Genomic DNA, 24,297 nt, shown 5'->3' with positions numbered 1-24,297 from the left:
TAAACATGAGCTACATTTATTTAATATTTCTGAACAGACATGTCAATCTCAGAACAGTCGCTTTACCACAAGGTGAGTGCAGAATAAACCCACAAGAGGACTGTAAATAAATGAGTTTAATTAAAGTATAGTGGAGGATGTGGAGGACAGGGATGTTACTCAGCTGGGGCGATCTTATTCGAGCGGCAGCGGCAGGTGAAGGACTTTTTAATTGCCTTCCACGTCCGCTTGAAGAACGCTCGAACCCTGTTCTTCCTCTTGGGCTTCCCTTTAGAGAAGAGAATAAGATTGTGTATGTAACATCTCCGCTCAGTGAAGGCAGCTCTTTAAAGCCAGTAGTGGAGAACTGAGTTGATGTTCTTAGCTGTTACTCACCAGCTGCCGTCTCTCCTTCTGCTGCTGCTCCTGTTCCACTGGAAGAGTCCTCACTGGGTCCAGGGGATGGGAGCTCTTGAGAGCTCACACCATCCAGCACATCTCCCTCGCCATTGACTGGAAGAGGAGCGGAGGACAGACTGAGTGAAGACTCCAGCTCAGTCTCCTCCGTCACTGACTTCACGGTAAGGATGGTGCAGGGGGTTGGAAACCCAGAGCTCGCACCACCACAGGGAGATGGTGCCTCCTCTTCCTGGACCTCAGCGACTTGCTCATCTGCCACTGTCCCCTATAAAAGGTATGGAAAGAGGAATATATATATATTATCTGAACCTGGAACTATGTTAAGACCACCTTAAACAGTCATAACTCCATGCAGTTTACTTTCCAGATTGTGTGGTCTGATACGGTTTAGATATTTCACAAACTACATCAACGTGTGAAGATAAGAGAATCTGCACAATATTAGCTTTTTATTTTAACACATTACAAATACTTACATGCTTAACTGTGATTTGGTGGACATTTGATCAGTCCATACACATATGAGTATTAAATATCTGCAGTTATTATAATAATGAAGATTCTGCTTCATCTTAATGGAATCAGTAAACTCACGTCTTCAGAGAGAGACTCGCTGTCCTCGTGCTCAGAGCCTCCACTCTCTTCATCAGATGAAGACAGGGCAAATCTGACAGGTGGCATTAGAATCTGCTCACACAAATAAACAACATGCCACAGGACATTCTTCATTTTACTTGATTTCTCTGTAAGTTACTCATTCAATTGTTTCTTAATTATCATTACAATGAACAGGTCTCCTTTCCTCACCACAAGAATTCTGATCCCGTCCACCACTTCATCTGACAGGACCCCCTGTGAAAGCACATAGAATAAATACATTATAAAATAAAATATAACACATTAATCCCTGAACCTGGAACTGGATTCAGACTACATTTGTAAGACCCATACAATGTTTTTACAAATTACAGCTGAGATAAAAAACTGTTAAAAACAATAGATTTGCTGCAATATGAGCTCTTTATATTTAATCCAGATCCAAGTCTAATGAAGCAAATTCAGGATGAAATGTATTTGGACACTTACACACTCTCCCAGTGGTACTTCAAGGGACTCTTCAGAACCTCCAGAAGTTGAGTTCTGGGCGTAGGGCAAGCTGCGCTTACGGACTGATATTTTCGTCATCTGGAAAAAAGAGGAGATAACAACTATGTACAATATACAGCTGCTACACAATATACACTACTCTCATATCCCATTACTGTCCAAGTGGAGGAAATGTTGACTTTAAAGTTGAACAGAAAGTTTCACCGCCGACAAATCACAGATATCTTCAGCTGGAGCTTCCTCAGAAATCAATTACATTTGTGATTTTAAAAATACAGGTCAATATGTAATTAGAAATATCTTAGAGATAAACATATTAGCAATAAGTTTCAGATATCTAACAGTTCACTGTAAGGCCTACCTTTCTCTTAAATATTATAATATATTATCAGTATGTCAGTGATTATTATAACACATGTAAATTAAACTACAAATGTAATGTAATATTAAAGAAGACATCTAAAATATACATAGAGGCATATATAGAAAACCATTTCATCCTACACTAACAAAGCCCTTAAAAACTATTGGTGCAAATGTAACCAATCAAAAGGCACTATGGTTGCTAGGCGGTATTTATAAAGACCCGCCACTGCTTCGGGTTTTTCCGTAGCATTCACTGAAACATCTCAGACAGCGAGAATATAACGGTCCACTGGCATAAAAAGGCGGGTACCCCACTGACTGTAGACCACTGCTGGTCCACCATCGGACCACTCAGATTACTGTCCTGTACAGGATATAACTAAAATATAAAATTCTGTTTAATCACCAGCGGTCCGCCCAGAAAACGCCAAACACTAGCGGACCTCTAACTTTGCCCTCAGTGGCCAACAGTGGGACGCCGTCTCCCTGCTCTCAGGGACGGAAAGTGCCGAACCATAAACAGCGGTCGCCAAAGGTAACTGCGCTTTTTAAATACAGTGTACATAGCTAGCTAGCTAATATAGGTACGTCTAAATCTCGCATAAACATTTATAACCTCTCATAAATCTCGCATAATATATATAAGAAATGCTATCACTGACATTTAAAAAACTACTTTCCCTTCATTATAATTATGTTCAAAATCTATGTGTATCAAACTATCACTAATTCAGTTTAAAGGCTTTTTCTTAGTGTTTCACTCTAAACATTCCCTTTATATTAATTACTCACAGTATTTAAGGACATTCATAATTATACTATTTTCTGTACACAAGCTACACCTACAGTCTTTTAATTAGGTTCTCCATTCCGACCTTTCCACCTTAACAAAAGCTGCTAGCTCATATGTTCCCATGTGAAATTAAGTTTTATATCTTATATCAAATCACACCTTATATATTCTCATTAAAAAGTGTAGCCTACACTATTTTACAGGAGTTAACTCTACTTACGTCTGCTCTCCTGTTGCTCATGTTGGATTATGAGGTCACGGGTCTACTTGTGGAACACGGTGTAAGCCACACCCCCTAGTTACCGTTGCTAACAGATTGAACAATTGCACAAAGATCTACATTTCTAGAAAGTTCAGAACACACATTCAAGTTCAAGTTCAAGAAGTTTATTGTCATTATCAGCAGTATACAGTGTTTACAGTACACAGTGAAACGAAATAGCATTCCTCCAGGACCAAGGTGCTACATAAAACAATACCCAACATTAAAGTGCAACTAGTGCATATACATTAAAGTGCAAAAGACATGGCTGAGGGAGAGAGACACTGCAATTTAAAGTGTATTTGTGCTGTAAACGGTAACTGGATTTAACCATGATGTAAACAGGATATGTGTAAACAGTACACTCATTTTCAGTCCAACAAACCAGTGTTTTGTGAAGTTGTGTGTGTGTGTGTGTGTGTGCTTCTTCAGTCCAGTCTCAGTCTCTAAGTGTTCAGGAGTCTGATAGCATGTGGGAAGAAGCTGTTACGGAGTCTGGATGTGAGGGCTCGAATGCTTCGATACCTTTTTCCAGACGGCAGTAGGTTGAAGAGTGTGTGTGCTCTCCCACAATGCTGAGTGCTTTGCGGGTGCAGCAAGTGGTGTAGATGTCTGTGATGGAGGGAAGAGACACACCGATAATCTTCTCAGCTGTCCTTACGATCCACTGGAGGGACTTGCGATCCGCCACAGTGCAGTTCCCAAACCAGACAATGATGCAGCTGGTCATGATGCTCTCGATGACTCCTCTGTAAAAAGTGGTGAGGATAGGAGGTGGGAGATGAGCCTTCTTCAGCCTTCGCAGAAAGTAGAGGCGTTGCTGGGCATGTTACTGGTGTTAGTAGACCAGGTGAGATCATCCGCTAGGTGAACACCAAGGAATTTGGTATTCTTGACAATCTTCACATCAGAGTTGTCGATGTTCAGCGGCGAGTGCTCACCCCTTGTTTTTCTGAAGTCTACAACCATCTCTTTGGTTTTGTCCACGTTCAGAGACAGGTTGTTGACTTCACACCAGTCAGTTAGCCGCTGCACCTCCTCTCTGTATGCTGACTCGTCGTTCTTACTGATGAGACCCACCACAGTCGTGTCATCAGCAAACTTGATGATATGATTTGAGCTGTGCATTGCTGCACAGTCATGGGTCAGCAGTGTGAACAGCAGTGGACTGAGCACACAGCCCTGGGGGGCTCCAGTGTTCAGTGTGATGGTGCTGGAGGTGTTCCTACTGATCTGGACTGACTGAGGTCTCCCAGTCAGGAAGTCCAGGATCCAGTTGCAGAGAGAAGTGTTAAGGCCCAGTATATTCAGCTTCCCGATCAGGTGCTGAGGAATGATGGTGTTGAATGCTGAAGTCTATGAACAGCAGTAGGGCATATGTGTCTTTCTTGTCCAGGTGGGTGAGTGGCAGGTGGAGCGTGGTGGATATGGCATTGTCCGTTGAACGGTTAGGACGATACGCGAACTGTAGAGGGTCCAGTGTGGGGGGAAGTAGGGTCTTGATGTGCCTCATGACGAGCCTCTCAAAGCACTTTGTGTTGACAGGTGTGAGTGCAACGGGACGATAGTCATTGAGGCAGGACACAGAATAATTCTTAGGCACAGGGATGATGGTGGTGTTCTTGAAGCATGTTGGAAAAACGGCGCTGCTAAGTGAGATGTTGAAGATATCAGTGAAGACATCAGCAAGCTGGTCTGCACATTCTCTGAGCACTCTGCCAGGAATATTGTCTGGTCCAGGACTGTCTGTATTCAGGAATTAGCAAAACAGACATGTGATCTGAGTGTCGAAGGTGGGGGCAGGGCTCTGCCCTGTACACGTCTGGAACGTTTGTGTAAACAAGATCCAGAGTGTTTGCTCCTCTCGTAGCAAAGTTCACATACTGGTGGAATTTAGGGAACACTTTCTTGAGATTTGCATGATTAAAATCTCCAGCAACAATAAACAGTCCATCCGGGTGTGTGTTTTGGAAATCGCTTATGGCTTCGTATAATTCTCACAGCGCTTGTTTTTTGTTTGCACCGGGAGGAATATAGACTGCGATAATGTAAATAACGATGAATTCTCGAGGTACATAAAAAGGCCACAATCTCACAGCCACAAACTCCACTAACGATTAACAATAAGCAGAGACCAGCACAGAGTTCTTTCAGTGTTGATATAGACACATAATCCACCACCGCGCGTCTTACCGCATAGCGCTGGGTCTCCGTCGGCTCGAAACGCAGCTAGCCCATCTAGCTGAATGGCGGCGTGGGAATACTGTCGCTGAGCCATGTCTCCGTAAAAACAAAAACACATCAGTCTCTGTATTCTCGCCGTGCAGTTCGCTGAAGTTTGATATAGTCCCGTTTGTTATCCAGCGAGCAGACATTGGAGAGAAAGAGAGAAAGGATAGCCTGCCGGCTCGGGTTAGCTCTTAGCCTAGCATGGATCCCCCCTCGCTTGCCGCGCTTCTGTCTCCTCTCACACCGCTTGCGTCGTCTCCTTCCCCGGCCACCGGCGTCAGGAAACGTCGAGGCTTCAGGGCCTGGCCACCGTAGCAAGCGGAGGTTCCGCAGCGTCTCCTGGAGGTCATCGCTGATATTGTATATTACCTGTTTGCGATATTGAAGCAGTGTCTGGTGGTTATATATACGTACTGCAGGTGTTCCTGCGTCCATATATTATAAATAAAAATGAAAAAAAAAATTCCGCTGGCAAGCTGTTTGAACATTAAAGAGCTTTCGTCTGACTATCTTTAATTTAATACTTATGGCAAACCATTTTAACATTAAATTGTTTGACTGGATTTACATTACAGATATCTGACACTCAGGGGCAGCAGTCGCTTCTGGAGGTTATGGGTTCGAGTCCCGCTCTGGGTGACTGTCTGTGAGGAGTTTGGTGTGTTCTCTCCGTGTGGGTTTCCTCCGAGTGCTCCGGTTTCCTCCTATGGTCCAAAAAACACATGTTGGTAGGTGGATTGGCGACTCAAAAATGTGTGAGTGTGTGTCGCCGTGTGAAGGACTGGCGCCCCCTACAGTGTGTGTTCCCGCCTTGTGTCCAGTCATTGCATGTAGGCTTCGGCCCCACCGCGACCCTGAATTGGATAAGCGGCTTCAGACAATGAATGAATACAGATTTTTTCCATCTGTAAGTGCTTCATGTAGTATGGTATAACATTATAATTTATAATTAAAAAAATCAACATAATAAACACTAATAACAAATTAGCTGGCATTGATCAGAATCGTGCTAAAGCAGTCTTCTTTTAGGTTGCATGGAACGAGTAATTAATATTCTCCTTCGAGTGTGTTGAGCCGTTGTTGTGTTGGAGTTAGTTTTTCATTACAAGCTTTTGCTCTTCCTCCTTTGAAACCCTATTTAATGGGCAGAGACCTGGCTAATCACAGTAATTAGAAATAACTGGTGGGTTGGAGGCAGGGCTGGGTAAAAAAATGAAACAGAAATTGAAAACAGAAACTAGTTGTCAATAAATTAGTTTCATAATGCAAGAAAATCTACTAACCCCACCCCACCCCCTTCAGATGTGAGTAGAGACAGTGGATGTGAGTGGAGAGCAGGGGAACCCCTCATCCTGCATCTAACATCTCCCCCCCAAACACACACACACACACCATCAGCTTTTGATTTTTTGTCCCTCAGTATGAAGATAACCATTTTGATTTGCCTCTCATTTCTGTAGAATAATCTGCACAAAAAGCATCATAATAAACAGCTTAATTGTAAACTGGATTGTGGGTAGTTTTTAACGTATTTTTATTGCATTTGTGATGCAGTAAGCATTGCATCGTATTTGTTATTTTTAGGCGTGAATGCGCGTGAGCTCCAGCGTCGCTGTTTCTTTGCGTGTGCCGTATTCATCCGCGTTTCTCTCTCTCTCTCTGCTCCACACCCTCCCTCCCTCTGCTCATCCTCTCAGTCTGCGGTTCTCCTCCGTTGACTCTCCTCAGACTCCGCGGTAAGATGCTGCTGTTGTTGTTGATATTGTATCACACCCTTTCAAATGAATGTATCTCCGCCGCCCGCTGTAGTCCGCGCTGTTTTTAAATACCCGTGTTTTTATAGACTGTAGGTAGTGAAAATGTCTTTCTGATGCCCTGAAAATCGTTTTCCAGTCGCTGCTGTGTCAGCATTAACCCTCCTAGGCCTCCAGCGTCTGTTGGAGAGCTCCGAGGAGGAGCAACTTCACGCTGTTTACTTTTCCATATTAAAATGGTGGCTGTATTGTTTAATCATTTCAGTCGCCTCATATAACAATGATTTAATCCTCTGCCTGTGTGTTCCACCTTATTCTATTCCTAAGTGAGAGAAATAACGATGACAATAATGACCTAATATGATATAACTTTAAATCATTTTTGGTAGGTATACAGCTTATCTTGTTTATTTGCAAGCACAGCAGATGATCTTTCAGATGTTCCATGATTGCCTGAAGTGGGTTTGCTGAGGCCAATATGGGTCACTGTCTTTGTGGTTTGTGTGGGTCCCAAAGCCAAAAAGTGAAGGGACAATGTACTGAATAAATGACACCGTAATTTTCAAAGCTGCCCGGTGCAACAAGGATTGCCTGGAGTTACAGGTTGGTGAATAATCACATTATTTTTGAAGTTGTAAAAAGCATTTTTAAAGTAAAAAACACAATGTAGTGTTGCTTTTGGATAGGGTTTGATATGTTACTGCTGTTTTAATAGTGTCCCTATGATGTCCCTTATGAGGCTGGATGTCGTTATCACACTGAATATTTAGACAGCTGTCTATGTAGGCTGTAACTAATAAGGCAGCTTAGTAGGAATTGGGATACACCCAGGTTTTTTTTATGAAAACCTATGTCTTGCGATATAATCTGCCTGTCAAGGTCTCAGTAAATCTGAGCACTTTGCACATCTTCGTGGCGGGCTGTATTAAAACTGCTGTTCTCTTTCACAGTTTTAGAAGTGGCACATTGAAAAGGTGATGCTTTCAGAAGCTGTCAGAGCATCATGAACTTCGTGTCTCTCCTTTCGCTGTCACTGATAATTTACAGCATGAGAGGTAAGATCTTTTAAGCCACATTTAGCAAATGGTAAAGCTAGAGCTGTTAAGAGGAGAGCCTTTTTAAAGTTAGCATTATTCCAAAGGGATAAATTATAATTTAAAATAGGTTTAGCTCTGGTTGGTTCTGAGATTGTATATTCAGTGAACCCTACCGCTTTAGTGATTTAATCTCATCTGGTGTAAATCACACAAGTGGGAATCACTCAGAACATAATTGAATATGAATCCTAGTGTAATTACACACGGATTAGTAGTTTAGGGTGGCTTTTTTTGATAAATCAACACATCTGTTGCATGTAATATGGAATTACATAGCAAATATTACTATAAGTAAGAGATGACTTAAAAGGCAGTCAGATGCTTTAAAGGCTAAGCAGCAGCTCTATGAAAGTGTCAAACAAATAAATACAGTGGGATTTGTGTTCCTAACTTGTGTTTATTGATAGTCAGAAAACATGTTATTTCTTACTAATTGAAGGAATACGGTTTAAAAAACCGTTGGTCCCCCCCCCCCCTACGTGCCTGCGACGTAGATGGTGGACAACAACTCTAGAAGTTGCACTTAATTTAATGCAAAATGACGAAAAGGTGTGTTGTTTTTGGCTGCAATCATTCAATGTACAGTGGGACATCTGTGAACAAATGGCCCAAAGATCCCAAAATATCCAGAAAATGGACTAAATTTGTCCACTTTAAACGGGCACTTTGGAAAGGACCATCCGCTCACTCCGTTATCTGTAGCTCATTTCACTGGCGCTTTTCCAACAATATGGGCATGTAAGGACACCAACGAAAGGTGTTCAAGAGCCTCTGTAACATGGAGGTAAACAGGGTAAGAACACTCACTTCGCCTGTTTTAGTTGGTGTTAGTTAACGTTAGCTTGACTCGCTAAACTCGGTGTCTCAGATTATACTCGGCTACGTAGCTGCATTACGGAGGTTTATAGTGTCGGATGAATTCGAGTTCGACTTTGATCACATTTACAAGAATAACGGTACCTCTAAATTTGAGTTTAGCTTATTGCTAGGCTATTGTCATGAATAATGTTGGTTATTTAGCTAGATACTGTCATAACAGTCAGTCTTAACAGTGTTTTACCGCGGCGTTGTTCAGCTGTTGTCCACCAGTGAGGTCACGGTCGCGTTCAAGAATTTCCGTAGAGAGCTCGGGTTTTTCCGTCAATTTAATAAAATTGTCAGTTTTAAAGCAAATTAAGCTGCTATTTTCATTTTAATTCATACTTATATCTGTCAGTAACTACAATAATGTGAAATATTCATGGAGGTCCATTAAGTGGTGCTTAGCCTTTATAAATAAGCAGTTTAACACAGTAGATTGACAAATAACTAAAGAATGAATCAAAACACAGACAGTTGATGAGCATAGCAAAGCTAACGATTCACTGTTCACTAACAAACAAAGCTAATATATTACTGACACCTAGAGGTCTGGATGTGTCAGATGTGTCTGTACTAAACCAATTTTAAACATGGTTACCCATATGTGGTGCACCCTCCTCATGGATCATAAAACATGCCATTCAGGGACTACAGAGAAATTTGTTGCAAGTTTTACAAAAACGTGTAAACATAATACATTGTCTCTTATAATTGCTGTTTGCTATTTTTCTGGCAGTAAAATGATTAGATTTTTTGTGCTGTAGATGTAGTAGCAGGGCAGTGCTGGCAGGGGGCGACATATTCAGAGACGGTGGTGTCTCCGGAGCTGAGGAGCAGCAGCATCCTTCGGGTCCCAGAGGTGCTGACGCTGACCCAGTGCGCTGCGGCCTGCTGCGATCTTCCAGGCTGTGACCTGGCCTGGTTCTTTGAGAGACGCTGCTATGTTCTCAGTTGCCAGAGAAAGGAGAACTGTCAGCCAAAAAAGAGGCCTGGCACCGAGTCCCTGCTGGCCTTTCTGCAACGTGGACCTCCACAGACACTGGTGCTACAGTCCCTGGTACGGGGCGAGCCTTTCCCCAGTCACTGGCGTCCACTGCCCAGACACAGAGGCCCGGAGGACCCTCTGAAGGACCTGGCATTGTTAGGGGGGATTCAGGATCTGGATAATTCTGCAATGGAGTATGATGCCATGCGTGAGGAGAAATCCAGCTCAAAAGTGGAACATGAAGAAAGTCCTGGACTACTCGATTGGCCTGCTTTGCAAGAAAGAGATGGATTTAACCTGTCAGAGTCAGAAGGAGGTACAGGCAAACTCTCTCAGCCAGACACAACTGAGGGCATCCAGGTCACACCTAGCTCCCCTCCGGCAGCAACAAATGGAAGCATAACATCTCCCAGTACAGCAAAGTCTTCATGGAGGACCTCAGCCACTCTGCCCACAATTAGGGTAAGCATTATGTCCATTATTGTTCAGTTTACAATTTAAGCAATTCATACAGAAGCTTCATTGTTGGTATTTTTATTCTAAGTTAAGTCTTAATTCATGATTACAATGTGATAAGGCTAAAGTCGCCTGGTGGTCACACAGGAAAACATTCAGTACATGTACTTTTGCATGTCTTTGTCAACAAATACTACACATAATTTCTTCTATTTAAATGTAAATACTGCCACAGCAAGAGATTGTCTGCCTCAGGCAGCAAGAGATGGAACACGTGTTTTAGGAGTGGCACAGTGCCTGTGCAGTGCATACAGGTGAATATCCGGAACATTCTCCCACTCCATTCTCACACACTGTCCAAGCTCCCAGTGCTGGATTTGCCCTCCTAAATACATGGATATCAAAGCCATAACTGAATACCCCTTCATCAGTTCTGTACAATATTTACGTCAGAACAAACTACCATCATCACCACCTGTAAATGCAGGGTATCAGGGGGTACAACGTCTGTGTAATTCCCAAAAACAAACGTTTATAGTTCTACTCAAATGGGAGACCAGGCTTGAAGTCTTGGCAGAGGGAAATCATTTAAGGAATGTCTGGTTTGGGCAGAACATTGCTGGATGTGTGATACATCACTCTAAGCTTCTAAATATTCTTAATTTATTCTTAAACTTATGAGACTTTAACTTTTTAGTGATGCAGACACAGGGAGAACACACCAAACTCCTCACAGAGAGGGACCATGTTGGAATTAGCTGGCCTCATCAGGAAACACAGTAGCTTTCCGGCCCTTTATGATGTCGTTAGAGATAACATCGGCTCGATATTTGTCCCAGAGTTGATCACTAATATTACAAGTTATCGAATCAGAGTGAGCTTTGGCTTTGTGCGGTTGAAACGATCTGACAAAGGCAAGTTTAAACGTGAAGAGCTCTCTCTGTTTCAGGAGGAGGACAACCAGTTCAACACCTCCTTCACAAACATGGAGCCAACTTCCATTCTGCAGCTTTTCAGTGCAGATCCATCCAACTTCAGCCCAATCAGTGGCTCTGCTCCCTCTGTTCAGCCTGACACAAGCACCACAATCCAGCCCACCTCTGCACAGCCAGGTGAAACAATACAGACAACGTTTAGAGCAGAGCTAAGCCGCACGCTCAGATAGGTCTGTGTGGGTTTCTAGGCCTGTACCTGCCATTAGATCATCTTTATTCAAACGAACCACATCCATTTTTTACCGTAATTATCATCCACTTCATTTTGTGTCAGACCAAGCAGAATGTAAAATAAAAGCTATACAAAATGCTATACTATCCCTTTCTGTTAACTATTCCATTCCCATGCCTTACTTGGTTTCCGTGCATTCAATTTCAGGCTGCCATTGTAAATAAAAACATGTTGTGTGATGTCCACTTCGTTTATCGTGTCCAGTTATCATGAAAGTAGTTTTATAACTTTACGATTACAGAATGTGCCGACCTTTCTGTGCTCTGACTGAGAGTGGTGCGTGTGATGAAACTGAAATATGTAGAAGTAGTACAGCTATATGTCGTGTTCTTTGCATTGTGCGTTCCTACCTGAAATGCCTGTGTATTTCTTTGAACACCTAAAGCTTTTTGACTAATGCACCATCTTTATCTCAATCAGCAGCAACCCTAGAAGTGTCTGTGGGAAACATTGATGAAGTAATACTCCCAGAGAGCACAGTAGAACTGACTGCCTCAGTCAGTACAGAGACTGAAAGAGGTAGGCTGAAAAAGAACACTGTGACATGCAAAGCACCTCATGGAAATGGCTTGAAACTTACTAACTCCCTCACATACATACTCACTCAGTCATTCACTCACATATATACTCATTCAGTCATTCACTCACATACATACTCACTCAGTCATTCACTCCCATACATACTCACTCAGTCATTCACTCTCATGCATACTCACTCAGTCATTTACTCACATATATACTCATTCAGTCATTCACTCACATACATACTCACTCAGTCATTCACTCTCATACATACTCACTCAGTCATTCACTCACATGCATACTCACTCAGTCATTCACTCTCATGCATACTCACTCAGTCATTCACTCTCATGCATACTCACTCAGTCATTCACTCACATATATACTCATTCAGTCATTCACTCACATGCATACTCGCTCAGTCATTCATTCTCATGCATACTCACTCAGTCATTCACTCACATGCATACTCACTCAGTCATTCACTCACGTGCATACTAACTCAGTCATTCACTCACGTGAATACTCACTCAGTCATTCACTTACGTGCATACTCACTCAGTCATTCACTCTCATGCATACTCACTTAGTCATTCACTCTCATGCATACTCACTCAGTCATTCACTCTCATGCATACTCACTCAGTCACTCTCTCTCATGCATACTCACTCAGTCACTCACTCATACATACTCAGTCACTCACTCATACTCACTCAGTCATTCACTCGCATGCATACTCACTCAGTCATTCACTCTCATGCATACTCACTCAGTCATTCACTCTCATGCATACTCACTCAGTCACTCACTCATACATACTCAGTCACTCACTCATACATACTCAGTCATTCACTCTCATGCATACTCACTCAGTCACTCATACATACTCAGTCACTCACTCATACATACTCAGTCATTCACTCGCATGCATACTCACTCAGTCATTCACTCACATACATACTCACTCAGTCATTCACTCACATACATACTCACTCAGTCATTCACTCTCATGCATACTCACTCAGTCATTCACTCTCATGCATACTCACTCAGTCATTCACTCTCATGCATACTCACTCAGTCATTCACTCACATGCATTCTCTCACATGCATACTCACTCAGTCATTCACTCACGTGCATATTCACTCAGTCATTCACTCACGTGCATACTCACTCAGTCATTCACTCACATGCATACTCGCTCAGTCATTTATTCTCATGCATACTCACTCAGTCATTCACTCTCATGCATACTCACTCAGTCATTCACTCACATGCATACTCACTCAGTCATTCACTCACATGCATACTCACTCAGTCATTCACTCTCATGCATACTCACTCAGTCATTCACTCACATACATACTCACTCAGTCATTCACTCACATGCATACTCACAATCATTCACTCACATACATACTCAGTCATTCGCTCACATACATACTCACTCAGTCATTCACTCATATACTTACTCACTCAGTCATTCACTCATATACTTACTCACTCAGTCATTCACTCACATGCATACATACTCAGTCATTCATTCATACTCACTCCTACCCAGCCCCTACCCATGTTATGGTCTCAAACACATAAAGAAGTCAAACAGTTCTACAAATTAACTCTTGATGAGGCCACAACTGTTCACTGAAAACCGTTCCAGGTGAAGACCTCATGAAGTTGACTGTGAGAACGCTGAGAGTGTGCAAAGCTGTTGTCAAAGCAAAAGGGGCTACTTTGAAGAATCTCCATCCATCCATTATTTGTAAGCGCTTATCCAATTCAGGGTCACGGTGGGTCCAGAGCCTACCTGGAATCGCCAATCCACCTACCAACGTGTGTTTTTGGACTGTGGGAGGAAACCGGAGCACCCGGAGGAAACCGACACAGACACAGAGAGAACACACCACACTCCTCACAGACAGTCACCCAGAGGAAACCCACACAGACACAGGGAGAACACACCACACTCCTCACAGACAGTCACCCAGAGAAAACCCACACAGACACAGGGAGAACACACCAACTCCTCACAGACAGTCACCCGGAGGAAACCCACGCAGACACAGGGAGAACACACCAACTCCTCACAGACAGTCACCCGGAGGAAAACCACGTAGACACAGGGAGAACACACCACACTCCTCACAGACAGTCACCCGGAGGAAACCCACGCAGACACAGGGAGAACACACCAACTCCTAACAGACAGTCACCCGGAGTGGGAATCCAACCCACAACCTCCAGGTCCCTGGAGCAGGTCCCTGTGTGTCGCAGTCACACAGCTCCAGGGGCCTGGAGGTTGTGGGTTCGATTCCCACTCCGGGTGACTGTCTGTGAGGAGTTGGTGTGTTCTCCCTGTGTCTGCGTGGGTTTCCTCCGGGTGACTGTCTGTGAGGAGTGTGGTGTGTTCTCCCTGTGTCTGTGTGGGTTTTCTCTGGGTGACTGTCTGTGAGGAGTGTGGTGTGTTCTCCCTGTGTCTGCGTGGTTTTCCTCCGGGTGACTGTCTGTGAGGAGTGTGGTGTGTTCTCCCTGTGTCTGCGTGGTTTTCTTCCGGGTGCTCCGGTTTCCTCCCACAGTCCAAAAACAGATGTTGGTAGGTGGATTGGCGACTTAAAAGTGTCCGTAGGTGTGAGTGTGTGAGTGAATGCGTGTGTGTGTGTTGCCCTGTGAAGGACTGGCGCCCCCTCCAGGGTGTATTCCCGCCTTGCGCCCAATGATTCCAGGTAGGCTCTTGACCCACCGCGACCCTGAACTGGATATGGGTTACAGATAATGAATGAATAGTTTGTTTAACACTTCCTTGTTCACTACATAATTCAATGTGTGTTCCTTCATAGTTTTAACGTCTCCCACATTCATTTACAATGTATAAAGTAATAAAAAAAACAAAGAAAAAGAAAGGGATGTCCAAACTTCTGACTGTTACTGTACATTCACAACGTGTGGAAAATGCCCCAAAACAAAGGGAATCCTCTCGAAGTTGGCGTGTCTAAACATTTGACTGGTGCTGTACTTGTTTTCTCTTTTTCAGCAGAAATCAAACCTAATGGAACAATACGTATTTTTTTTAAAGAATATTAATGAAAATGTGTTATTATCTTTTAATTAGGTGCAACTCTGCTTTGTAATCTCAGAAATAATGTTTATTCTTCACAGAGTGGGTCCCCTCAAGGGCAGTTATGTATAAAATTATTTTATTAGCCTAAGAGCTGGATTTCCAGAAAAGGATTTATCCCAGTCCTGGACTCTATCTTTCTTTCACTGGAACATTACAATTCAAAATGAAGTGTATTCAAGGACTAGGCTTAATCCCTGTCTGGGAAAACATCCCCTAGTGACATTGTAATGGTTTTATAAGTTGAAGGAGAGTGTTATTGTTCTTTTTAATGCCCTAATAATTCATTTGTAACACGTCTGAAGGCATAATGCATAATATTATTTCCCTCGTATTTACTCCCAGTGAGACCTTACACATACGAATGGAGCTTTATCAGCTCACCGAACGGACAGCAGGGAAAGATGGAAGGAGAACACAGCAGGACCGTGAAAATCAACGAGGTAAGTTCTCTCTGGACTTGTTTGCAGCATTTCAGTCAAACCACACCATACAGGAAAGTTTTCTCATATACTCTACATGTCCTTGGTGTTCTCCAGATGTCGGCAGGTGTTTATATCGTCAGAGTGAGTGTGACAGGGGACGGGGCCCATGGGGAAAGAGTTGTAAACTTCACAGTGAAGCCTGGTAACGTTGTATTGTTTTATTTCCATGTACTTTTACTACCTCATTTACACATAAAGTGAGCTCAGTTCCGCACATCTTAACTTCTCTCATTTTGCAGAACTGATCCTGAATATTCCTCCCAAGTCCGTCGCTCTGCCCAAGCACCAGGATGTGGCTGTCTCTGCTGTGTCTGTCATCTTCATTAATGGCAGTCGTAGGTTCCTCTTTCTAGTTAATTTACTGAAAGATTCAGGACTCTAGTCAACTCTAGTACTAGTCAACACAAGCAATCGGTACCTTAAGACAACAAAACAGGGCAGTTAGTAGTGTACAGAAACACTACATCACTGGATAGCTCAACACGCTTGGAGGAGAGTGCTAACAGAAGAGGAAATATGACGTATTTTTTAGCATCCAAAGAAATGTTTTGTTATTGTTAATTAAAGTATTTTTTGCCTTTTTTTAAAAGTGAGGATAGCCTAAATATCACTAGAATAAAGACAAGTGAAGCGAAGAAGCTGTTACTGATACTTTGGTACACCTTTATTGTCTTTCCAGAGAGCTCAGATGATAAAGGGGTAGTGAGTTACCTGTGGGAGCAGGTGGATGGGCCTCCGTGGAAAAGCGAAGAGGCTGTGGACACACCTGTACTCCGCCTGCAGAACTTCTCTCCTGGAGAATACACCTTCAGGTATGAACACTATTCGTTCATTCATTTATTGTCTGTAAGCGCTTATCCAGTTCAGGTTCGTGGTGGGTCCGGAGCCTATCCGGAATCAATGGGCGCAAGGCAGGAATACATCCTGCAGGGGGCGCCACTCTTTCACAGGGTGACACACACACACACACACACCTACTGACACTTTTGAGTCACCGGTCCACCTACCAATGTGGGAGGAACCCGGAGGAAACCCACTCAGACACAGGGAGAACACACCAAACTCCTCACAGACAGTCACCCGGAGGAAACCCACGCAGACACAGGGAGAACACACCACACTCCTCACAGACAGTCACCCGGAGGAAACCCACGCAGACACGGAGAACACACCACACTCCTCACAGACAGTCACCCGGAGGAAACCCACTCAGACACAGGGAGAACACACCACACTCCTCACAGACAGTCACCCGGAGGAAACCCACGCAGACACAGGGAGAACACACCACACTCTTCACAGACAGTCACCCGGAGCGGGACTCCAACCCACAACCTCCAGGTTCTGCGCCACCGTGTTGCCACATAGTAATTCAACAAAAATAAATAAAAATGACTGTCTTTAACATGCCATTTTGTGGTTTCCTGCTATCTTTTAAGCCCTCTTCCACACTCCACTCTCTCTCAGCTGTTTAAACCCATGTCCTCACTCTCTGGTAGATGACTTTCCTTTGAGAGAGGTTTAATTTGGTTTGGCCTGATTAGCTGGCAGGCCCTCAGTGTTCTGCCCTGATTAGTGTGCTCTTGATTCAGGCTGACAGTGATGGATTCTGAAGGGCTGACCGACTCCACCACTGCCACAGTGACGATCAGCACTCCAAAAGATGATCCCCCGGTGGCTAGAGCAGGCACTGACCAGGTCATTATCCTCCCCCAAAACCACCTGACACTGTGGGCCAATCAGAGCACAGATGACCACGCCATCACCAGCTACTTGTGGAGTATTCATCCCAGCAGCTCAGCCAAAGCAGCAACCATGCAGGTGACAATCAGGTTTTTTTAAATTGTTATTATTCCTGTTATGAAACGTACAACATTTACACTGACACCTAGTGGCCAGGTTGTATCTAAATGTTTTAAACATGGCCTCCTTCGTCTGGGGCACCCAGTCTATATAGTATAAACTGTTTAATTCAAGACTACACAGACGTTTGACTCTTTATCTCAAGTGAGCTGCGCTTTTAGAACAAAAAACAAAAAAAATCACTATACGTATATATATTTATACATGGTTTTTGGTATTTTTTGGTGAGAAAATGACTATAAACTGCTCTGTATCATCTTCAGTGACATGCTGAGATACAGCAATTCATATTTAGCAGCGTATATTAGATAACAGATGAACAGATAGAGAACTTATGAAACACCTATAACTAAATATTTGCCATGATTTTATTCCTCTTTTGGTCATATTAGGGTAGAAGGTCTCCATCTCTACAACTGTCTGACCTCCAGGAGGGTCAGTACACTTTCCAGCTGACTGTCACTGACTCCAGTGGCCAACAGGATTCAGACACTGCCTCAGTCACTGTGTTGCCAGGTAAATATGTCAGCTCCTTGTTCATGAAATGAGCACATCGTGTAAAAGGATGCTGGTGGTGTAGAGATTGAATATAAATAATATATGAATATTTAACTCAGACTGTTTTGTTACAGCGAACAGAGCTCCTGTGGCTGTAGCAGGACCAGACAGACAGCTGCTTCTCCCTTCCAGCAGCATCACACTGAACGCCACAGGCAGCTCAGATGACCAGGCCATCACCAGCTATCAGTGGGAAATCCTCAGGTATCATCCTTGTCTTGGATGGCTAGTGGCGAAATTCTTTGCCCCACACACTGTATTGCTCTTATCCTGTTGGCTGTGTGCAGTCACTGTTTCACTACAAGTGACTGATGGTATTTTTCAATGTCTATATGTAGAAACAGTATCATTTCTCTCGTACCGAAATGCTGCAGTAAGTTTGGAAATAGCTTCTTTGTTCTTCTTCACTTATTACGTGTGACGATTGTTTTTTTTTTGTTCACGTGTCTGATTGAGAAGTGGCCCTCCTGGCTCAAAGATAAAGGATGCAGACAAAGCCGTTGCCATGGTGACGGGCCTCCGAGCTGGGAGTCACGGGTTTAAGCTGACTGTGCAGGACCAGCAGGGGGCAGCAGACAGCGCTGTGCTCACCGTCACAGTCAAAGAGGGTGAGAGCAAGCATAGAGCTGTGCATCATGTTTTTCACTCTGTGTGGAGCTCATAGATTTAATTTTCTTTCTCTTTTTCTTGCCTATATTCATCGTGTCTTAGCTCCTGTTTTAATCAGATTTATCAGCACATGTTTAGCCCTTTTTACAGGTTTTAAAAGATCGGCCAAGTGTAAACAATCATTAATTAACTGTCAGCTGACTTTTAAAGGCTAAGCACCACTTAATGGACCTCCATGAATATTTCACATTATTGTAGTTACTGACATATATAAGTATGAATTAAAATGAAAATAGCTGCTTAATTTGCTTTAAAACCGACAATTGTATTAAATTGACGGAAAAACCCGAGTTCGCTACGGAAATTCTGGAGTCCACGTCACTGGTGGACAACAGCTGAACAACGCCGCGGTAAAACACCGTTATGACTGACTGTTATGACAGTATCTAGCTAAATAACCAACATTATTCATGACAATAGCCTAGCAATAAGCTAAACTCAAATGTAGAGGTACCGTTATTCTTGTAAATGTGATCGAAGTCGAACTCGAATTCATCCGACACTATAAACCTCCGTAATGCAGCTACGTAGCCGAGTATAATCTGAGCCACCGAGTTTAGCGAGTCAAGCTAACGTTAACTAACACCAACTAAAACAGGCGAAGTGAGTGTCCTTACCCTGTTTACCTCCATGTTACAGAGGCTCTTGAACACCTTTCGTTGGTGTCCTTACATGCCCATATTGTTGGAAAAGCGCCAGTGAAATGAGCTACAGATAACGGAGTGAGCGGATGGTCCTTTCCAAAGTGCCCGTTTAAAGTTGACAAATTTAGTCCATTTTCTGGATATTTTGGGATCTTTGGGCCATTTGTGCACAGATGTCCCACTGTACATTGAATGATTGCAGCCAAAAACAACACACCTTTTCGTCATTTTGCATTAAATTAAGTGCAGCTTCTAGAGTGTTGTCCACCATCTACGTCACAGGCAAGACGCCTATTAGAGTTTCCGAACACCGTTGGAAGGGGGGACCAACGGTCTTTTAAACCTTATTCCTTCAATTAGTAAGAAATAACATGTTTTCTGACTCTCAATAAACACAAGTTAGGAACTCAGATTCCACTGGATTTATTTGTTTAACACTTTTATAGAGCTGGTGCTTAGCCTTTAACATTAGCATTTTATTAGCATTGTAAAGAACAACAAAAACAACTTAATCAAGTATTATGATTATTAACCTTCCAATTTATCATATGTATCATTTGATGCACCAAAATATGTATAGAATTGAACTAAATTATATTATTTCATTTCATTTAATATCTGAATAAAAATCTGAAGAAGGGGGGGCATTAATTAAGTTTAAAGATCCACTGACTGTCTTCTTTAGTAGCTTATTAATGTCTGGCTGAATCCTTGTGATATCATATATAAATATCATATTTACCTTTCCCACAGCTAATAGTCTTCAGCTAATAGCCCACGCCAGTGGCAGCCACACACTCACTTTACCAAACAACTCTCTGGTGCTGAGGGGCTCTGTGTCCAACTGCAGTTCTGCTAACGTGTCCTTCCTCTGGGTCAGAGATGAGCAGAGCCCAGCTGCGGGGGTGAGTGCTCTTCTGAAAACCTTCATTTCTAAGTTTAGCCACCATTCCCTGATATTTCCTTCTCCCTTTGTCTCACTTCTGGAAGCAGGATGTTCTCTATGGTTCAGACCGCCAGGCCTCTCTCTATTTGGCCAATCTAGTGGAGGGCACTTATCTCTTCCAGCTGCGAGTTACTGAACCCCTTGGCCACTCCAGCACTGCAACAGCTACTGTGGAAGTGCGTCCTGGTAGGGTCTTTCTTATTGTCTGTTTACATATGGCAACACTTGTAGTATGGCAGAAGATCCCAGCAGTCTGTGTATGGAAATCTAGATGTAAAGACTGTAGCGTTTGAGCGTTAATCGTGGTTGTGATGTCATATCAGAATTGAACACTGGGTTTGAATCTACAGGTAAAAGACAGGTTGCAAGATGCTTTTATGTAATAAATGACTGTTTTTAATTTTTTACACACAATGTTAGTAGTATTTATTAGTTTAATATTTTGGCTGTGATAGATGAGGGTAAACAGGTATAGTGCTGTGTGTGTGTGTGTGTGTGTATACAGACCTGCGGGAGCGGGAGGAGGTGGAGTTGGAGCTGCAGGTAACTGTAGCTCAGGTCAGTCAGCAGCAGAAGGACACTGTAGTGAGACAGTTGGCTGCACTGCTGCATGTGCTGGACACAGACATTGCTCTTAAAGGTCTACATGGTCAGTCAGACATCAGGTAATGTGCATACTGTATTTGTTTTATTTATTTTTACCTACTCCACTCAGCTATAACATTAAAGATGACTTCCTCCCTGTCCGTTTTATCAGCTCCACGAGCAACACAAGTGTAGTTCTATAGTCACAGACTAATAGAGAGGACAGTGAGTGGGGCGGTATGGGGCGCATTAATTGCATTGCCATTAATTTAAATGGGGAAAATTGACTCGAGAAACAAACTTTTCCACTTACGAACCGGGTCACGGAACGGATCATGTTCGTAGGTAGAGGTTCCACTGTACTCTTTTTTGTAAATTTTATAGAGTAAATTAAATAGAGATGAAATGGACCGTTTGAATAAACAACTAAAAAATCTACAATTAATATAGAATGTGGTACAATTACATTCCCCATCTAAAAGAATATGGACACTGGAGGGTATCACCACAGTGACAGGTTTCCTGAGAATTGAGGAATCTAGTATCTTTAGATCTGAGTGTGTCACACTTTATTAAGAAAAAAGTCTTTTAAAAGTCTTCCACTGCATGAGGTTGTGTTTGGTTTGTTGCTTTTGTGAATGTTAGTGTTTCTGTAAAAGGGAACATTGTAACACTGGTGATGCTTTAAGGGACAGAAGAGCAGAGTGGAAAAACATAGCACTGATAGCTTTGCCGAAGAACACTGTTAGTATTTTTACCTTAAAAATACAGCTTTAAAATCATTGAGATGCTCCGCTGACCTCTAATAGGGAGAATAGACTCTGACTTTGCTAGTCCAGGCTCAGCACTGCAGAAACTGCACTATGTAACCTTTGGAGAAGGGTAGGAAACCACCTCCATCTCTGATTTTAGGACAGTGCTGTAAAAATGAATCTCACAACTGTAGGTAAAAAAAAAATGAATGGTTTGAACTCTAACTGTTTTGACTGGGATTACAGTTTAAATCACACCAATGTGTGTGTGTTTACAGCACAGTGCTCAGATTCTCAGTTCAGGGTCCTGACGGGACGATCCCTGGCCCGAAACTGGCCCGTCTTCTGAGGTATCAGCTGCTGAAGGAGAAAACAGATTTCCTGCTCTTCAAGGTCCTCAGAGTGGACACAGTCAGTGAGTGACTTCCCTGAAATGAAAGCGTGTCTCATTCAGCCTAAACCTCAGTGTATCGCCTACTCACGAATCCCCTTTGTTGTGCTCTGTTGTGTCAAACCTGACCAGTGTGTTTGCTGCTGTGTTCCGGCCGTGGTCAGTGCGACCCCATCACTAGAAGCTGTTCCTGTGATCCTCTGTGGATGGAGAACCCCTTTCGTCGCTTCTTTGATGACAGTGAGAGCAATTGTGGTTAGTGGCTCTTCATCAAATTAAATTACATCTCCAATGCCTTGATTTGTAGTATACTGAGTCATATAAATCACTAACAGTCATGTTTTGGGCCCTCTCTCCTGCAGACTGGAGTATGCTGTATGTCTCAATCTGCTGCATCGTGGTGGTCATTTTTGTCGTGTCTACAAGCTGGGCCTGGTGTAAAAGGTAATTAATCATACCTCCCTTTGTGAAAAAAACACAGCAAAGTATTGTTAATTATTTTAACATTTGGCCCAAAAGCCCTTGTCTGTTAGTGAAATGTGAAGTTAAATTTAAGGGAAGCCAACTATGTTTATCTCTATTTTTTTGAGTGATACTTGTTCCGCTGTGTTCAGAGGGAGACGTACAAAAGTGAGAAAGAAAACCAAGTACACGATACTGGACAACGTGGACGAGCAGGAGAGAATGGAACTGAGACCAAAATACAGTGAGTCAATGAGAATCTGGTTAATTAAGAAAACATGCAAAAACGACAAGGACACACCGGTTTTAATGCAAAGCATTAAATAAATTTTCTATATACAGGGGGTCCTCGACTTACGACGTTGATTCGTTCCTACGTCGCGTCGTAAACAGATTTTCGGTGTAAGTCGGAACATACGTACATACTGTACGTAAATAACATACTGTAAGCACTTATCCTATCCTAACACAGTCCCGAGCCGTGTAACCTTGTATTCTTCCACCACGCACACCAAACACGAAGTTCGCGTTACGATGTTTACGACGCAAAACCACTTAAGTCGAAACACGGCTTTATACAGTAAATGGGAGATGTGTCATTACCACGAAACATCGTAACTCGAGGACCTCCTGTAGTGCATTTCCTAAATGTGTTCAGTGAGGTGCTTCACATTTAAATATAAAACAAACAAAAGCACAAAGTAAGGTTGATGCAAAGCACTAAAGAGCTCCCCTAGTGGAACTTTTTGTTGTTACAAGCAATTTCCATGAGTTTCTAAATTCGTCGTCGCTTTCAGACATCAAGCACAGGAGCACCGAGCACAACTCCAGCCTGATGATGTCAGAGTCAGAATTCGACAGCGAGCAGGACACCATCTTCAGTTACGAGAGGACGGACAGGGCCAGAAACCAAATGAACGGAGCGATGAGCAACGGGGACGCCTACAGCCTGCGCCCTGTGGAAGGCTGAGACTCCTCTCTGCGGATGAAATGTTTATTTAACGGATGTGCTGTGGAGTCAGATCAGGGAACAGAGAGTTTACACAGACTGGCTGAATGTACTGACTGATCTGAGGTCTTTCTGAATGTAAATAGTTTTGTGTACTATACACACGCTACTGTATTCTGGCTGCTATTTTACTGTTGATTTTACCCTCGCCTATTAATAAGCATCAACAGCCAGTGGGTCACAGCCAAAAACTTTATTTGGATTGTTATTTTTTTTTTTTATTATTTAAACACATTTGGGCTTTTAAATGCATCCTAAAAGTGATACCTGCTTTTTGACACTTATTGCCCTTGGTCAAAAAAATATGACAATCCACCATTAGATAATTCACTGATTCCTTTCAATCGTTAAAGCACTTGAAATGGTGCACTGGTGACTTTGGGAAACTGGGGACCTCTCTGGCTGAAATTTATAATTTCAAGAAACCTATGGAAAAAACATTTTGTTTCTTTGTTTGCCACGTTCCATGTCTCAGAGGAGATTATTTTAATGATTGTGATCATGTTCATGTTGAAGGAGAATTCAGGGAGAACAGTGATGGGAGTTATATTTTTTTTTCCAAAATTGATACATTTTTTAAACTGAAATATTTTAATCATAAGAAAGAAAAAAATGAGATGAATATTTCAAACAAGCCTCCTTTCATTTGCTCACTCCGTGCCTACGTTCACTCACTTTCCGTGCTGTACTGATCAGCACTGTAAGCCACACCCCCCCTAACTTCAATCAGATAGACAGTCCTTGGAGGAGGAGCA

The 24,297-nt window shown here is 42.8% G+C and overlaps 2 protein-coding genes across 4 annotated transcripts; one reads left to right on the top strand and one right to left on the bottom strand.

The window, feature by feature from the left end:
* Nucleotides 1-75: 75 nt before the first annotated feature.
* Nucleotides 76-2,906, bottom strand: LOC136708048 (uncharacterized). The gene is made up of 6 exons (XM_066682309.1): nucleotides 2,886-2,906; nucleotides 1,486-1,584; nucleotides 1,207-1,251; nucleotides 994-1,086; nucleotides 376-664; nucleotides 76-268 (listed from the first exon to the last, which is right to left on the bottom strand). The coding sequence occupies exons 1-6, from the start codon at nucleotides 2,904-2,906 to the stop codon at nucleotides 156-158; spliced, it is 660 nt and encodes a 219-aa protein (XP_066538406.1). The 3' UTR covers nucleotides 76-155.
* kiaa0319 (KIAA0319 ortholog) lies at nucleotides 2,301-24,273 on the top strand. Of its 3 annotated transcripts, none has more exons than XM_066682519.1 (22): nucleotides 6,860-6,892; nucleotides 7,334-7,513; nucleotides 7,861-7,965; nucleotides 9,633-10,315; nucleotides 11,259-11,421; nucleotides 11,960-12,055; nucleotides 15,524-15,621; nucleotides 15,718-15,805; nucleotides 15,903-15,998; nucleotides 16,343-16,475; nucleotides 17,256-17,484; nucleotides 17,919-18,042; nucleotides 18,159-18,288; nucleotides 18,544-18,692; nucleotides 20,151-20,302; nucleotides 20,391-20,529; nucleotides 20,849-21,008; nucleotides 21,959-22,095; nucleotides 22,204-22,326; nucleotides 22,434-22,515; nucleotides 22,686-22,777; nucleotides 23,331-24,273. In XM_066682519.1, the coding sequence occupies exons 3-22, from the start codon at nucleotides 7,914-7,916 to the stop codon at nucleotides 23,501-23,503; spliced, it is 3,099 nt and encodes a 1,032-aa protein (XP_066538616.1). In that variant the 5' UTR covers nucleotides 6,860-6,892; nucleotides 7,334-7,513; nucleotides 7,861-7,913; the 3' UTR covers nucleotides 23,504-24,273. The 3 variants fall into 3 exon arrangements, with proteins under 3 accessions (XP_066538615.1, XP_066538616.1, XP_066538613.1); XM_066682516.1 differs by having other exon boundaries at nucleotides 11,957-12,055; XM_066682518.1 differs by lacking the exons at nucleotides 6,860-6,892; nucleotides 7,334-7,513 and adding an exon at nucleotides 2,301-2,407 and having other exon boundaries at nucleotides 11,957-12,055.
* Nucleotides 24,274-24,297: the final 24 nt, after the last annotated feature.

Source organism: Hoplias malabaricus, chromosome 10 (genome assembly GCF_029633855.1).
Source record: "Hoplias malabaricus isolate fHopMal1 chromosome 10, fHopMal1.hap1, whole genome shotgun sequence".
NCBI classification, from domain to species: Eukaryota; Metazoa; Chordata; class Actinopteri; order Characiformes; family Erythrinidae; genus Hoplias; species Hoplias malabaricus.
Note: the sequence above shows the minus strand (reverse complement) of the source record. Positions and strands in the feature narration are given on the sequence as shown.